The 16,880-nt window shown below is 34.9% G+C and overlaps 1 protein-coding gene across 2 annotated transcripts in view; it reads left to right on the top strand.

The window, feature by feature from the left end:
- SUZ12 (SUZ12 polycomb repressive complex 2 subunit) overlaps positions 1-16,880 on the top strand; it is a 43,159-nt gene that overhangs the window by 21,544 nt on the left and 4,735 nt on the right. For both annotated transcript variants that reach the window (XM_027567678.2, XM_027567679.2), the window contains 9 exons: positions 958-1,189; positions 2,111-2,204; positions 7,325-7,430; positions 11,012-11,189; positions 13,188-13,279; positions 13,499-13,642; positions 14,537-14,694; positions 15,087-15,285; positions 15,752-15,831. In XM_027567678.2, coding sequence (XP_027423479.1) covers positions 958-1,189; positions 2,111-2,204; positions 7,325-7,430; positions 11,012-11,189; positions 13,188-13,279; positions 13,499-13,642; positions 14,537-14,694; positions 15,087-15,285; positions 15,752-15,831 — 1,283 coding nt within the window. The remainder of the gene's footprint in view (positions 1-957; positions 1,190-2,110; positions 2,205-7,324; positions 7,431-11,011; positions 11,190-13,187; positions 13,280-13,498; positions 13,643-14,536; positions 14,695-15,086; positions 15,286-15,751; positions 15,832-16,880) is intronic.

The raw sequence follows: 16,880 nt of genomic DNA on the forward strand, positions 1-16,880 counted from the left end.
GAAGGAACACAAGCAGGGGAGTGGGAGAGGGAGAAGCAGGCTTTCTGCCGAGCAGGGAGCCCGATGCGGGGCTCGATCCCAGGACCCTGGGATCATGACCTGAGCCGAAGGCAGACACTTAACAACTGAGCCACCCAGGCGCCCCAAGAATGTATTCTGTTTTCAAAAAGAAGTTACTATCTAGTTATAAAGGTCTTCCACATCTTCCAATTTTTCAACTAAGCATAATTCCAGTTATATAATTACAAATATTATTCATAAGATGAACAATATTGCTCCTAGTAAGCAACATTTAAATACATGGATTTACTGTTTCATAACATTTACAGTGGTGTATTTATGATTATCTTTTTTCATTTCTAATGGTCCTATCAATTATTTTGTTAAAATAGAAAATTTAAGGGGCGCCTGAGTGGCTCAGTCCGTTAAGCGTCTGCCTTCGGCTCAGGTCATGATCTCAGGGTCCTGGGATCGAGCCCCGCATCAGGCTCCCTGCTCAGCAGGAAGTCTGCTTCTCCCTCTCCCACTCCCCTTGCTTGTGTTCCCTCTCTTACTATCTCTCTCTCTCTGTCAAACAAATAAAATCTTTAAAAAAATAAAATAAAATAGAAAATTTAAGGGAAAAGATTACTAATTTATATGAGCTTAACATTTTAAGCATGGTTTTAATTCCATATTTCTAATTTAAAACTATTTCAGATGACCATTAGCTAAATATTGGATATACTATATCATTATTTTCATTGTATTGAGGAAATCCTCAATAGTTAATATTTGGGATATAGCTGTTCCAAATTTTCTTTTTGCTTCATCACAATTTTCAGAAGTATGGTTAGAATTTTAGCATGCCATTTGGTAATGACGTTTCCTATATCTGTGATTATAAGTTTTATTATAATTCTTACAATAATTGCGTATGCATAAATAAGTATAATTTCATAATCTTTGCCTTTGCAGGATGTAAGTTGTCCAATAAGGCAAGTTCCTACAGGTAAAAAGCAGGTGCCTTTGAATCCTGATCTCAATCAAACAAAACCTGGAAATTTCCCGTCCCTTGCAGTTTCCAGTAATGAATTTGAACCTAGTAACAGCCATATGGTGAAGTCTTACTCATTGCTATTTAGAGTGACTCGTCCGGGAAGAAGAGAATTTAATGGAATGATTAATGGAGAAACCAATGAAAATATTGGTAATTTTTATTTTAAACTTTGCTTTTCTAAGGAAGAAATGGTGCAGAACTAGAAGTAAATTGCATGCATTCTAAAGGCATGAAATGACCTTTATTTGCAGATATTTTACAGTCTGATGAGATAATTAATTTTATGGTAGATTACCCTGGATCTTAAACGGTTGGCTGTTGTGCTGTACTAGGTATTTAATCTGTAAAGTTTTCATTTTTACATGATGAAACATATTTCATGTAGTAAAAAAAGTACATTGAACACTGGATGGAGAAGACTGGTATTTCAAATTAGTCTCTCGGCAAACGAAATAGTGAATTCATCCCTCCCCCCACACACGCACATTTTATTGTGAAAAATTTCATATGTATATGACTGTCCAAAGAGTTTTATATAGTGAACATTGTCTACCCATCCCTTAGATTCTGTAATTAAGATTTTATTATATTTGCTTATCACATATCTATCCTTCTGTCTTCCCAGCAGTTCTGAATCCACATTTGAGGTAATCATTCAACCAACATATAAGTGCTGGAAATACCAAGATCATTAAAACATTCAGTCCTATCCTCCAGAAGCTCATAAAAGCTAACCTAGAGTGCAGAGATAGATAGAAATAATTGTAGCAAAATGATGAATGGTATAATAGAGGTATATGTGAAGTTCAGTGGAGAGGCACCGTTGGGGAAATAATCTTTGAGTCTTGAAGTAGCCTTTGAAGTTGAAAAGTAACCATAGTGAGGATTTTTTTCTCCTTGCCTAGTAAGGACATACACATACGGTAAAACATAAAATTGAAAAGTGTAAGTCTGGACATTATATCACAAATTAATTGTAATTTGTACCTAATTTGGGATAAGGGACCATATCATAAAAAAAGACCTTTGTGTTTGAATATTTGACTCACAAGAAATGTTTGTGAAATTCAGATGTCAATGAAGAACTTCCAGCTAGAAGAAAACGAAATCGTGAAGATGGGGAAAAGACATTTGTTGCACAAATGACCGTATTTGATAAAAACAGGTAATGTTGATGGACAAGTGAGGTTCCCTTAATGTTCTAGAAATGTTTTTATTCTGAAGAATAATATAGTGATATTTCTTTGCCTTTGTTTCTCTTTATTCTTATAAACGATAAAACAAGTTTATAAATACTGAATTTTTCTCTTTGTCACATAGAAAGCAATAAACATAGATGAGTTGCTATTTGAATGATTCAGTTAAGATTGTTTATTAGGCATGTTCACTTCTGAGTGTCTACTCTGTCGGACACTGTTCTAGATAGTGAAAAGGCAACAAAATCCTTGCCTTTATGGGACTTAACTTCTAGTGGAAGAAACAGACACCACCACCCAAAAATTACAGTAATTCACTATTGGTGAGTGTTCTGAAGAAAAATAAAGAGAATAAATGGTTGTTTTATAGAGAAAGGTCTAGGAGAAGGTCATACTTGAAAGAGACCTGAATGAAATGGGCCATGTGCAAATCTTGAGGTTATGTGTTATCAAATTAAGGAAGAAATCTGTGTGTTGTCATCATGTGGCTCTGTGCATTTGGCACAGGGTAGCAAAGAACACCTGGATTTGTCACCATCTCCAGTTTTTTCACTGGGGAGTGAAGCATCTTAGTGCCACTAAAAGAATATCTAGGAGGCAAAGGCAGCATTCTTTTTTGACAGGATTGGGGAATGGAACCTGTAATGTGCCATGAGTTCTTGTTTTTGTCTGCTTGCTGGTAGTTAACACAGTTCACAGTTAGGTAGGCATAGGGGAGAGAGGCAAGTAAAGCAATTAGTACATTCTTCCTACTCTTTAAAAAGTACTGTCACTTATTAGCCACCAGGTGAGGAAAGTTACAAGTCTTTTTAATAGGAAAGCAAAGATGGTTAGGAATAATGCCATAAATGCTGGCTACTGTATTGCTATATTGTCTTAGAATAAATCACTTAATATTACTATTGGAATATATCACTTTATATTAAACCATTACAGTGTCTTCTTACAGTCAGAAATTTGTAGGTTAGAGATTTAAATGGGAAACAATAGAAACATGTTTTAGGAGATCGTAGTTAACGTTTGTGGGAGAAGCAACTGGGATGTGACACAGTGGGCTTCATTGATGTTAGTCAGTATTCTGTTTTAGGCAGCATGGGGGTGGGTATTGTGTGCCTTTTAAAATTCTTTCTGCCTTACACATGTATTAACACATTCCTTGTATGTATGAAATGCTGCTTTCTATTTAATGACTAAAAGTACCAAGTAGAAACCATGGGAGAATTTTCCCCCGATAATTTTGAAAATTCCTAAACTATAAAAAAGTCAAGCAATATAGATAGATCATTAATACCCACATACCCTTCACCTAGATTCATCAGGCATTAACATTTTACCACATTTGCTATATTTGTGAGTGTGTATTTAATCTTGTGCTTAACCATTTTAAAGTTAGAATGTGACATACTACTTCATTCCTCACTCCTAAACATTTCAGTATGTATCTCCTAAAAACAAGGACAGTTTCCTTCATAACCACTGGTGTAACCAATACACCTGTCATACTCAGGAACTTTTAACATAACACAACAAATACTATCCCCAGTTGACCACAATAATGCCCCTCGTAGCTGTCCTACCTCCACCCCACCCCGAGGATTTGATCTGTAGCAAGTTGCCATATCTATTCAGTCTCCTTCCATTTGGGATGGTTCTCCAACCCTTTGTTTTCTCTTTTCTTTCTGCCTTTTGTGACACTTTTTATTGTTGTTAATTATAATTCGTATATTGCCTTTTTTTTACATTGAAGTATAGTTGATACATGATATTCCTTTCAGGTGTACAGCATAGTGATTCCAACAATTGCATACATTTTGTGGTGCTCACCACGTAAGTGTGGTCACCATAGAAAGTTATTACAGTATGATTGACTGTATTCCGTATCTCATACTTCTCATCCCTGTGATTTATTTATTTTATAACCACCCAAAAATTACAGTAATTCACTATTGGTGAGTGTTCTGAAGAAAAATAAGGAGTTTTTACCTCCTATTCCCCTTCACCTATTTTGCTTATCCCCCACACTCTTCCCCTCTGGCAACCACTAGTTTGTTTTCTGTATTTATGAGTTTGTCTTTCTCTTTTCGTTGTTATTTGTGACACTTTTTTAAAGTACAGGCCTGGGGGGGTGGGAGGATGGGTGCCTGGTGATGGGTATTAAAGAGGGCACGTATTGCATGGAGCCCTGGGTGTTATACGCAGACAATCATGGAACACTACATCAAAAACTAATGATGTAATGTATGGTGATTAACATAATAAAATTTTTAAAAATTTAAAAAAAGTACAGGTCTGTAGTTCTGCAAAATGTCTCTTCAGTTTATGATTAGATTCAGGTTAAACATTTTGGGCAGGATACACTGAACAGTAATGTGTTCTTTGTGTACATCATAGATGCAGGTAAAATTAGGTTTGATCATTTGGTTATGGTGATGGTCCCAGTATTTCTCCATTTTTAATGGTTCTTTTCCCTTTAATTAATACGTAATTTCTATGGTAATCTCAGTTTCAACTGGGTAAATGTTCATTTTCTGCCCAATAACCTTCCACCCAAAAGTTTAGCATCCATCAGTGATTCTTGCTTGAAAAAATTATTCCTATGGCAGCTGCCAAAATGTTAACATTTTATCATTTCTTCCATGTTTATAGGCAATTTTTCCTATAAAATAGAAGATAATTCCTCTCAACATTTTTATCAATTTTTTAATCAGTATTTCCTCTTAATCAGTAACAAATTCCATTTTTATTCATTCTGCTTTAATCTACTCATGTTGTTATTCATTTTAATGCTCAGGTTGTCCCAAATTTAGTCAGGAGGAGCCCCTCTAAACAGGGTCCTATATGTCTTTTTTACTTAATTTTTTGTTTGTTTTTCCTTATTTTCTGAATAGTAAGATACCCCAGGCTTATATTCTCCCTCTCCTACTTCTGCTCTGGAATTGGCCATTTCTTCAAAGTCTTGATTCCCTTTTTTTTCTTTTAAAGATTTTATTTATTTGAGAGAGACCAAGCATGTGCTAGTGTGAACGAGGGGAGTGTCAGAGAGGGAGGGAGAGGATCTCAAGCAGGCTCTGCTTAGTGCAGAGCCCGACATGGGGGTTGGGCTTGATCTCATGACCCTGAGATATGACCTGAGCCAAAACCAAGCATTAATCAGATGCTTAACTGACTTGAGTTACCCAGGTGTCCCCCACCCCCTTGCCTTTTTTTTTTTTTAAGTGGGCACCACACTGTGGAGCCCAAAAAAATATGTTTTATTTTTTAAAGTAATCTCTACACCCAGCGTGGGGCTTGAACTCACAACCCCAGGATCAAGAGTTGCTTGTTCTTCTGACTGAGCCAGTCAGGCGCTCCTAGTCTTGATTCCTTTTAATGGGGGAAAAGTATTTGCAAGCCAAGATCTGAGGAGTTAGATGTGTAAAAAGTTCTTTTTATAATCTCAGAGAAGTTAAGGTCTTCTTAAAAAATGACCACAATTCAAAAACCATATAGAAAAAGTATGAAATATTGAGCAAAATTAAAAACTTATTCTGAAAACAAAGAAGTCCTCTTAAACTAAGTCAATAAAATGATAAGGGAGAATTAATTTCAACTCCTACTATATAGCTTGATGTCTCATTTCTTTAATAAGATCATACTCATTAAAATACCACAGCCCAGTAGAATGAGCTAGAGATAAAAATGTTTACAAAAAAGGAAAATATATGTGGCTCTTAAACATTTAAAAGATAAGACATCTGAATATAAAAGTACACTGAGATGTCATTTTTTCACTTACCAGTTTGGCAGAGATCAAAAAACTGATAAAGCACTGTTGATGAGGCTGTGGGGAAAAAAGGGCCTCCTCATGCATTACAGGTAGGAGAGTAAATTGGATTGTAGCTGTCAAATGTACAACTATAAAATAGTATATTATATAGCCATGTAAATGCATGAGGGAAGCTTCATTTCAGGTTAGAAGTATATGAATGTATTATTACCTATACAAATACATAAAAATAGCTTTTTAAAATGTTAAGTTGAATAGCTTTACTGCTATACGGTTGTAGTAGAATAAATTCAAGGCGCACAGCATAAAGACAAAAATTCTTAAGTCTCAAAATCATTTGGTATTAAGATCAGACTTAGAGATAGACTACCCAGATTCAGTTGCTAGCGCTGGCTACTTTGTCACCTTAAGTCAAGCTACTTAATCTTTCTGCCTCAGTTTCTTCTTCTGAAGAGTGAAGTAATCTACTTCATAGAGTTGGGAAAATTAAATGAAACATGTAAAGTCTTCCAAATAATGCCTGGCACATAGTAAGCACTCAATAAATGTTAGCTGTCCTAACAGAACTATTCCAAGACTGATGAAGAGAAACCAGATTCTTGTGACATATAATTAGTCACTGAGCATGGTTGAAGAATGGTGTTTAGGGTAGTAGTGTTACCAGTGTTAAAAGGTATGAAAAAAATAACACAAACTGTATGTACACACACATATATGTACACATACATTAAAACTATACTGTGAGTATGGGCATAATTCTTTGATTCAACTGGTATTTCACTCATTTATTCATCCATGAAATGTTTATTGAGCACCTATATGTGCCAGGTGCCCCCAGGATCTTATAGTTACCAGAGTCATAATCAAGTTTACTGGTCATGAATGAAAGTCAAGAATTCTAGTTCAAATTTTTTCAATAGTCAGAAATGACAGAGGCATAATTCTTAGTGGTTACCTAAGGCAAGTATTGTAACACTGTTGTTATCCCATTTTCTTAAAGTATAAAGCCTACACTTGTGCTTTATACTTAATGTTTAAAATTTACCAAGTTTTGAGAATTTAGGCACATATTATATGTTAGTATAATAAGTTATGTCTCACTAGCTACAGTAATGAAATAATTCTTTAGTAGTAATAGTTATTAGTGCAAATCAAAATTGCTTTTGTCAGGAATGGAGAGTAGGTATATTTCAAAATTTCGTTGGGTATGTAAGCTAGTTTATAAATTTAATAAATGCTTTTTAGTATAAATCTGAAGATGTAGAATTTGTGTACTTACAATAACACACAGGTTACTTTAAAGTGTATGTGTTTGTCTAACAGGCGCTTACAGCTTTTAGATGGGGAATATGAAGTAGCCATGCAGGAAATGGAAGAATGTCCAATAAGCAAGAAAAGAGCAACATGGGAGACTATTCTTGATGGGAAGGTATGGACTACTTAGAAGGTGGAGCACATTATAGTTATGAACTCCCATTTTTGATTGATGTTTTCTTTCCCAGATGCAAATTCATGTTGGAAGTAGAATCCTTTGTGTTTATACTTTAAAATATACAAGTAAAGATTACCTAGTGAAAGTATTCAATGGAAAGCACTGTCCTTGGAGCCAGAGTACCAGGTTCAAATCTCCACACCTAGCTGTGTGGCATTCTGGCAAGTTATTTAAGCTTTTGTGTGTCAGTTTTCTCATCTAGAAAACGAGGCATAGAATTGATGGATTAAATGAAATAAGTATGCTTAGCATCGTACCTGGCATAAAATAAGTGCTCAATAAATGTTAACTACTATTATACCTGCAACCAGTACTACACTATGTGTTAGCTAACTTGAATTAAAAACAACAGCAACAACAAACTGTTGTAAATCCTGCTCATAGTAATAGCAGGCAACATAACGATGACCAATAATACATTTATCAAGAAATCTGCAGAACTTAGATAAATCATACTTAAAGTAACTTTTCTGAGACTTAATAAATATATTTCTTGGGTAGGCAGACGCAACAGAATAATAATGTCACTTATTTCCAAATATGTTATCTTAGTGTGCCATCACAAACAAAATCCCAGGATTTTTTTAAGCCTTAAAATTAGTCTCAAGTTAACCTAGGACAATATGTAATAATAGGAAGGAATATTGTGGAAGTTTTCTAAGAACATTTACTTAACGGTTAGTAGAACATACTATAAAGGTAAAAAAACCCAAAAACCTTAAATTGTATGGTATAATAAACATGGGAATAGATGAGTGGATCACTGAAGCATTGTTTTAAAATAGTTCCATGTGCATTTGGACTTCAGTCCATGATAAAATTGGTATTAGATCTGTGTGGGAAAGACCATTCATTCATTGTGACAGAACTGGTCTCTAGCCATCTGAAAATAAACTTAGACCTCATAAATTCCAGAAGATTCATAAATGAAATGTAAAAATTAACATTACATAACTTCAGAAAAAAATGTAGATGAATATTAATATAATCTTAATATGAAGAAAGCGCTTAGAAGTATGATGCAAAAGTTAGAAAGCATAAAATAATGAAAGTGAGTCATTTCTCCATCGTAAAAATCTAAAGTTAAAAACAAATGATAGGCCAGGGAAAAAGTAACATACAAAAAGCTGATATGAATGTGTAATTTTATAAATCAAAAAGAAAAATAAGCAATCTAATTAGAAAAATGGTTAATGGACATTCAGGCAATTCTTAAGGCAACAAGTATAGACGACTAGCTAGCGAGCTTTTAAAGAGATCCACCCTGGTTAGTTTTCAAAGATGTGTAGATAGAATCAGGTAATACTTCAGTAATTTGACAAAAAGATTGACAGTGTCTAGTTGGAGATGTGAGGACATGTATTCTCACATAATGCTTCAATGTGAGATTAACTGGGGACAGCCTTACTGGAGGGCAGACTGGCAGTATGGATGACAGTTTAAATTGTGTTTATAGGCATTAACAATTAAGCCCAGTTCCTCAGTTTTGTCACAAGGTGTAGTAACTGGTTAACTGAAAAGATGTAGATTTTTACAGTGGAGAAATGATTCATTTTCATTAGTTATTTTATTTTGACATCCTGTCAAAAATTTTTAAAGTAGAAATTGGAAATACCTTAAATCTAAAAAGATAGTTTAAAAAAAAATACTTTGACAAGAAGATTTCCATGGTATTTAGTTTTTACTTAATAATATACATATTCCTACTTTTTCTAAAATTAATGGTGGTTACCTCTAGGTGATGGGATTTTAAATTTTTATTTTTTATGCTTATCTATAGTGTTTGAATTTCATGCAGTTCATTATGTTTTAAATTTCTTATTTAAAGTTTAAATTTTTATTCACAAGAAAATAAGAATTACATAATATGAGTTGTTAGTTTTCCCCAAGAAATTGAAGCAATATGATATGGGCATCCCTTTAAAGTCAGAGCATTTAGATTTGGTTCTTTTTAAAAGCTTTGTGGTATTCTTTTAAATAAATGTCTCATAATTTACTAAACCAATGCTATTTTAATGGATAATTCAATTATATTAATTACATTTTCACAAATGTGAATATACTAGTACGTGTATCTTTATGCATTGCAGATATTTTTATGAGATAAATACCTAGGTATGGAGAGACTTAGTTTTTCAAAATTGGTTTATGAAAGCACACTTTTACTTCATTCCTGTCCACTATTAAAAAATTAATAGTTTTAAGAGGATTATTTGTAATAAAGATGTAGGAGTATAGGCTTATATGGCAGTAAAAGAAACAGGTTTCTTTTTTTTTTTTTTTTGAGATTTTATTTATTTATTTGAGAGAGGGAACGGGCAGAGGGAGAGGGAGAAGCAGACTCCCCGCTGAACAGGGAGCCCGATTGTAGGGCTCCATTCCAGGACCCTGGGATCATGACCTGAGCCAAAGGCAGCTGCTTAACTGACTGAGCCACCCAGGTGTCCCAATAAACAGCTTTCTATTGGAAGAGCATGAAAGCAATCTTTCAGAAGATTATTTGGTCTTCTATATAAGAATTGAGAAGTAAAAATTAGGAGGAGGAGAGTAGCTGAGATACTGTAGTAATAAGGTAGTAAGGATCTATACTTGGTGATTATATAAAAGAAACACAAGAAAAATAGGAGTCAAATGTAATTCTGAAGTTTTTAGGTTAGGGTCTGTGGTAGAATGATAATGCTAGGAACAAAACTAACTATACCTGGGAAGGAAAGAAAATAGAATCATGTCTAAACATATTTTCAGTTCAGGGTGACATTGATGTCATCCAAATGGCAATGTCTAAGAGGCAGTTGAGATATACAGTTTTAGAGCTCCAGTATAAAGAATGGAGAATCAATTTGGGATCACCAGCCTTAAGTAAATCCTTAAGGATAGGTGAGAGATTAGGGCAAATGGCTAAATGTTAGCTAGGAATTAAGGAGACCAGGAGAAGAGTTGTCCTATAAGTGATTAGAGGTTGAGGAGGAAAGCCAAGAGAGTTCAGAGTCCCAAAACCCAAACAGGAGAAACAAGGGTAGCTGTTGTTGAAGCTGAAGAAGTCAGGGAAAATTATTAATCTCTGTAAGTGTTCAATTTACAAAAAGAAAGTAGTTGGTCATCTAACAGGTTGTAAACCGGCAGGCTTTGGTTACCACAGTTTTTTTTGTTTTTAAAAACCATTTTTCATTGACTACCAACATGTAAGCATTGGAAGATTTCCCATGAGAACTTGGATTTCTGACTTCTTTTGAAAAAATCTGAAAATCTGGCTGTGCTGGGCTCTGTTTGCACATGGCAACAATTCATCCATTGCTGTTAAGTGGCTGCCTCTTCAGGCAACCTGAGCCCTCCGGTATTTCAGTCTGGACTGTGCCATGTATGTATAGCTTTACTTGCCTGGCCATCTCTGTAGGCATTTTAGGTTTTCAAATCCACATTAATTTATCAGAATAGGTATGAGGAGGGTTTTTTTGTTCCTATGATTCTTTCAAATTCATTATGTGGAATCTTCACTCTTTTCATGTTTTCTTTTTTAGAGGCTGCCTCCATTTGAAACATTTTCTCAGGGACCTACGTTGCAGTTCACTCTTCGTTGGACAGGAGAAACCAATGACAAATCTACAGCTCCTATTGCCAAGCCTCTTGCCACTAGAAATTCAGAGAGTCTTCATCAAGAAAACAAGCCTGGTTCAGTTAAACCTACTCAGACTATAGGTAAGAAAACATTGCTGTCAAAATAGTGCTTTGCAAGGGTGCCTGGCTGGCTCAGTTGGAAGAACTCTTGATCTCAGGATTGTGAGTTTGAGCCCCACATTGGGTGTAGAGGTTACCAAAAAAAAAAAAATAATAAACTTAAAATAATAATAATGTTTTGTAGAGTTAGAGTTAGGACTTGGTTCAGATTAATTTGTTTGCCATTTGCTCTAATAATTATTCTTTGGGAAATATCAGCAGTTCTTTATGTTTTGTGACAGATGTATCTGGGAATTTATTAAAGAAAACTTTAAAAACATGATGAAATATATAGTGTATATATAGTATATGTATATATGCATATATATATATACATATATATATATATATATAGGCCATATGTTATATAACACCATCTATAGATAGCCTCATGTCAATTTAGGACAAGTTTTTCCACTGAATAAATTTCTCTGAAGCTCATGAGAAAAACAGTTGGTTTTCATACCTTTTTAGATTTTGGAACTGCAGCTATATAAAGGGTTTTGGAACTGTATGCTTTTTATAATTAATGTAAAGATTTGTATATGTTGTAGAACTGAATTCAGTATTTCAGAGTGTTTTTACAGTTTTAGGGCTGGAAGAGGATCATCATAACTTGAATTTTACCAGGTTAAATTTTGCAGGAAATTTTTGGAGGAAAAAGACTTACAAATGGAGTTAACTCTGCTGAGTTAAGGCTCAGGTGCAGTGTAGTGTTCTGTCATCTTGTATCTGCCTGATAGGAACACTGCCCTCAATTGAGAGTATCTTTGTGTTTTTATCTAATCTGTTTAAAGAAGACAGAAGGCTTAAGACAGCTGTCTTTTGACATTGACCACTCATGTCCACTCATTGTAAGTTACCGTAAGAGTCAAAGAGATGTAAGAAATGGCCTCTGTCAGAGCAAAGATTTCCCAAGTAAATTGTGGTCTGGGCACTTCTTAAAATACTCTGTGGCCAGTCTAATAGGTAAGTGTTTCAAAGAAACAGAGAAAGAAAGTTTTATACAAAATTGTACATATGAAATGGTTAGTTATGTCAGGGAAAAGAAAAACATTTTAAATGTTTTTTTTTTTTACATCTTTTTCTCTGTAAAGAAATATACCAAAATTATTAATGGCCATTATCTTTTGGATTTGGGGTGATCCTAATACAGTCATTTTTAATTTTTGTTAAATCAACACTCGGTGGATATCTGCTCACTGTTGTGCACTGAGAATACAAAGACCAATCAAAACCACCTCTGATCTCAAAGTGCTTTTAAAATATTATAGTGACGGGCGCCTGGGTGGCTCAGTTGGTTGGGCAACTGCCTTCGGCTCAGGTCATGATCCTGGAGTCCCGGGATCGAGTTCCACGTCGGGCTCCCTGCTCAGCAGGGAGTCTGCTTCTCCCTCTGACCCTCTTCCCTCTTGTACTCTCTGTCTCTCATTCTCTCTCTCAAATAAATAAATAAAAAAAACTTAAAAAAAATAAAATATTATAGTGACTACATATAATTATTTGGGGTTACTTTCATAATGGCTTAGAATATAAGAGGTGGGTTTTTTTTATTACTGTTGTTTTTGGAGGCGGGTGGAGAGGGAGAGAGATGGACTTTTAAAGGGAAAAAATGGGTCCTGCCAGTAAAGACCTTAATAACTTGAGGATGAGAACAAAACTTGTGTTAAGTGGGGCACCTGGGTGGCTCAGTTGGTTAAGCATCCCACTCTTGGTTTCGGCTTGGGTCATGATCTCAAGGTTGTGAGATCAAGCCCCGCATAAGGCTCCTCACTCAGCATAGAGTCTGTTTCAGATACTCTCTCCCTCTCTTGCTTGTGTGTGCGCTCTCTCTCTCAAATAAATCTTAAAAAAATAAAATTAAAAAAAAATTTTGTTAAGTACTATAGGTAGAATTGTTTGAAAACTTTAGTTTTACAAGATATATTTCACTTTTTGTAAGCATGTATTTGTATTAAATATAAAAGTATATATTTTCAGCTGTTAAAGAATCATTGAATACAGACCTACAAACAAGAAAAGAAAAAGATACTTCAAATGAAAACCGACAAAAATTAAGAATATTTTATCAGGTAAACATAGCTGGCCCTTATTTTTTAAGTAATCATGAAGTGCCTTTGTTTTTGCATGTTACTTCTGAAATATTTTGGCATATTTAAATGAAAAGAATGTCTCTAATTTGGCTTTCTTTGTAAATTGTTTTAAGTATTTCTAAAGGTGATGTTGAAACAAAATACCTTGAGATGTTTAAGTTGAAGATTTGCTGTTTTTTGTTTTTTGTTATTTTAAAGTTCCTTTATAACAACAATACAAGACAACAAACTGAAGCAAGAGATGACCTACACTGCCCGTGGTGTACTCTGAACTGTCGCAAACTTTATAGTTTACTCAAGCATCTTAAACTCTGCCATAGCAGATTTATCTTCAATTATGTTGTAAGTGACTTTTCTTGTTTTTCTTTCCAATAATATATAAGACAATCTGACTTTGAAAAACTGTGCTTCCTGGGGCACCTGGATGGCTGTTTGTTAGGCGTCTGCCTTCCGCTCAGGTCATGATCCCAGAGCCCTGGGACTGAGCCCCACATCGGGCTCCCTGCTCAGCAGGAAGCCTGCTCTCCCTCTCCCTCTGCCCCACCCCCGCTCATTTTCTTTCTCTCAATCTCTCTCTCTCTCCTTCTCTCTCTCAAATAAATAAAATCTTTTATTTATTTTTTTAAAGAATTTATTTGACAGAGAGAGACACAGAGAGAGAGGGAACACAAGCAGGGGGAGTGGGAGAGGGAGAAGCAGGCTTCCCACTGAGCAGGGAGCCCGATGCGGGGCTCGATCCCAGGACCCTGGGACCATGACCCGAGCCGAAGGCAGACGCTTAACGACTGAGCCACCCAGGCGCCCAATAAAATCTTTAAAAATAATAAAAATAATAAAAATAATAAATTGTTCTGCACAAAATGCCAAAATCTTTGCATTTGAGGGATTGCCATATGCATGAATTACAGTGATTCAGTTTACGTATATTTGCATAGTGCATCTATGTTGACTTATATAATCCTCACATCTGTTCTTTGAATTGATTTCTTTATTCTTAAACAAGAAATAATTTGTACAAAGTGACCAAGCCAATAAATGTTACAGCCAGGATTTTAACAGATCTTCTTGACTCCAGGTCTTCTGACTTCCCTTTCACCATTTTTGTATGTGTGGCTCATTTTAGTTTTCAAAACATTAAGAGCCCCAAGTACTTTTTAATTAATTAAAGTGGTAGGTATTTAAGGTAGAGATAATTAATATTTCCTTGTTCTAAGCATCTTGCCATTCTTGTTACAGTATCATCCAAAGGGTGCTAGAATAGATGTTTCTATCAACGAGTGTTATGATGGCTCCTATGCAGGAAATCCTCAGGATATTCATCGCCAACCTGGATTTGCTTTTAGTCGCAATGGGCCAGTAAAGAGAACACCTATCACACATATTCTTGTGTGCAGGTAGGTAAAAAGGTCATAGAACAAAACCCATTCTCTGACTTACTGGTGATGGTGGAGGCACAAATGAGAGCTAGACAGAACTACTGTTTAGGGTGGGAGTCCTTATTTCAGATTATTAGCTAAGTGTCTGAGGTGGTTATACTGCTTTATAGCCCTCCCCAGCCCCTGTAGTGATTTTCTCACTTCCTCTTTAGAACTTTTTCCTGTGTCTTAAATCTTAATGTCACTACTGCTACAGTGATGAGAGGGATTAAAGAATTCTCCCAGTGGAAGTTAGTGTGCATACCTAGAAAGGAACCTGTACCAGAGGAATGTACTCTATTTGAGAGGTGTAAAATAGAAAGAATCCCATCCCTGTCATTTAATGTTACATCAATATTTCTTTTCATCAGACCAAAACGAACAAAAGCAAGCATGTCTGAATTTCTTGAATCTGAAGATGGAGAAGTGGAACAGCAGCGAACGTATAGTAGTGGACACAATCGTCTATATTTCCATAGTGATACTTGTTTACCTCTCCGTCCACAAGAAATGGAAGTAGATAGTGAAGATGAAAAAGATCCTGAATGGCTAAGAGAAAAAACCATTACAGTGAGTATTAACTATTACCACCATTGACTGTGATTTTAGAATCTTATGAAGTGATTCATGCTTAAAAATTATTAGTTGTGTAATATGGATTAAACTCTTAGTGTAAAGGACCTCTTTCTAAATGATGGAATTCAGGAATCCACAATTTTTTTTTTTGGAATCCACAATTTTTGTAATTGTGTCATTTAAACAGTTACCAACTGAAGGACATATAAAGATTTTCTTGTGATTTTGTATCATGTTTTTGGTCTTTTTGAAGTAGGCAACTACTTTATAACTTAGGGTTTCCATTTTAAAATTACTTAAATAAAAGTTTTGTTAACAAATGTTGCCACTTTGCTGTATAAATGAGTTGTGATATTAAAAAAATTCTGTTTATGACAGTCTTAATTTTTTCTTAGAAATACCAATTTTGTTTTTTCTGTATTTAATAGGTATTCTTTCTTTTTTTTTTTTTTTTTTTTAGCAAATTGAGGAATTTTCTGACGTTAATGAAGGAGAGAAAGAAGTGATGAAACTGTGGAATCTCCATGTCATGAAACATGGGTAGGGTATTTCTAAATTTAAATATTCTATTTCCTTTATGCTCTTCTTGCTGCTTCACATTCTGTAAATCTTATGTTTGAATCTTACTTAAAATTCCATTGGCTTAGGGATGCCTGGGTGGCTGGCTTAGTTGGTTAAGCGTCCCAACTCTTGATTTTGGTTCAGGTCATGATCTCAGGATCGTGTGATCAAGCCCTGTACTGGGCTCTGCACTCAGTGCGAAGCCTGCTTAAGATTCTCCATTTCCCCTCTCCTCCTCTAAAAAATATTAATAAAATTAGATACAGTGTGCCCTAAATCTTACCCTAATCCAAAGTATTATAACTGCAGAAAGAAAAATGGTTTTATGTAAGAAAGGTGTTAGCTCCATCTAACAGTTTTCATTTTTATTGTGTCCCTTTTTTTAAATGACCCAATTTTATTTTATTGCCAAGGATTTAAAAAAATAGTATGTCCCTTGCTACATACCTGGAAATCTGAAAATTGCTTATCATATTATTACTACAGTTTTTTAAAATTGCTTAATTCTGGAGAATAAAATATAAGTAGCTTTTCTGATTTCTTACTACCATTGTATAATGGTCAGGGTAGAACAGTACTTATTTCTTGTGCCATTATGGCTAAAAGTTATCTTCCAGAGCGTTGCTTTTCCTGCAGATCTCCCTCCTTCCCTGTGTGTGAACTATTTGCCTGTCAATGCACATATTTTTCTTCTGTACCTTTATTATTATTAGATCCTCATTTAAGGCTTTCTTCTATAACATAAGCAACCAAATTTTTTTCAATTATAATGAAATAAATGGTAAGGGGCACTTTTGTTTCTTTACTCTTTGGGAGTAAAAAGGAATTGGTACATAGTTCCAGCCCAGATGTCTGGGGTGCATGGGCCATAGCCTTTTTTTGTACACTGCCTTAAGCTAAGAATAGTCTTCACATTTTTAGTGGGTTGAAAAAAAAAAAAAAAAGACAACAGATCGCACATGGCTTACAAAGCTTAAAATGTTTACTCATCTAGCCTTTTACAGAAAATATTTGTCTGGTCCTTGGTG

This window comes from Zalophus californianus, chromosome 16 (genome assembly GCF_009762305.2).
Source record: "Zalophus californianus isolate mZalCal1 chromosome 16, mZalCal1.pri.v2, whole genome shotgun sequence".
Lineage (NCBI taxonomy): Eukaryota > Metazoa > Chordata > Mammalia > Carnivora > Otariidae > Zalophus > Zalophus californianus.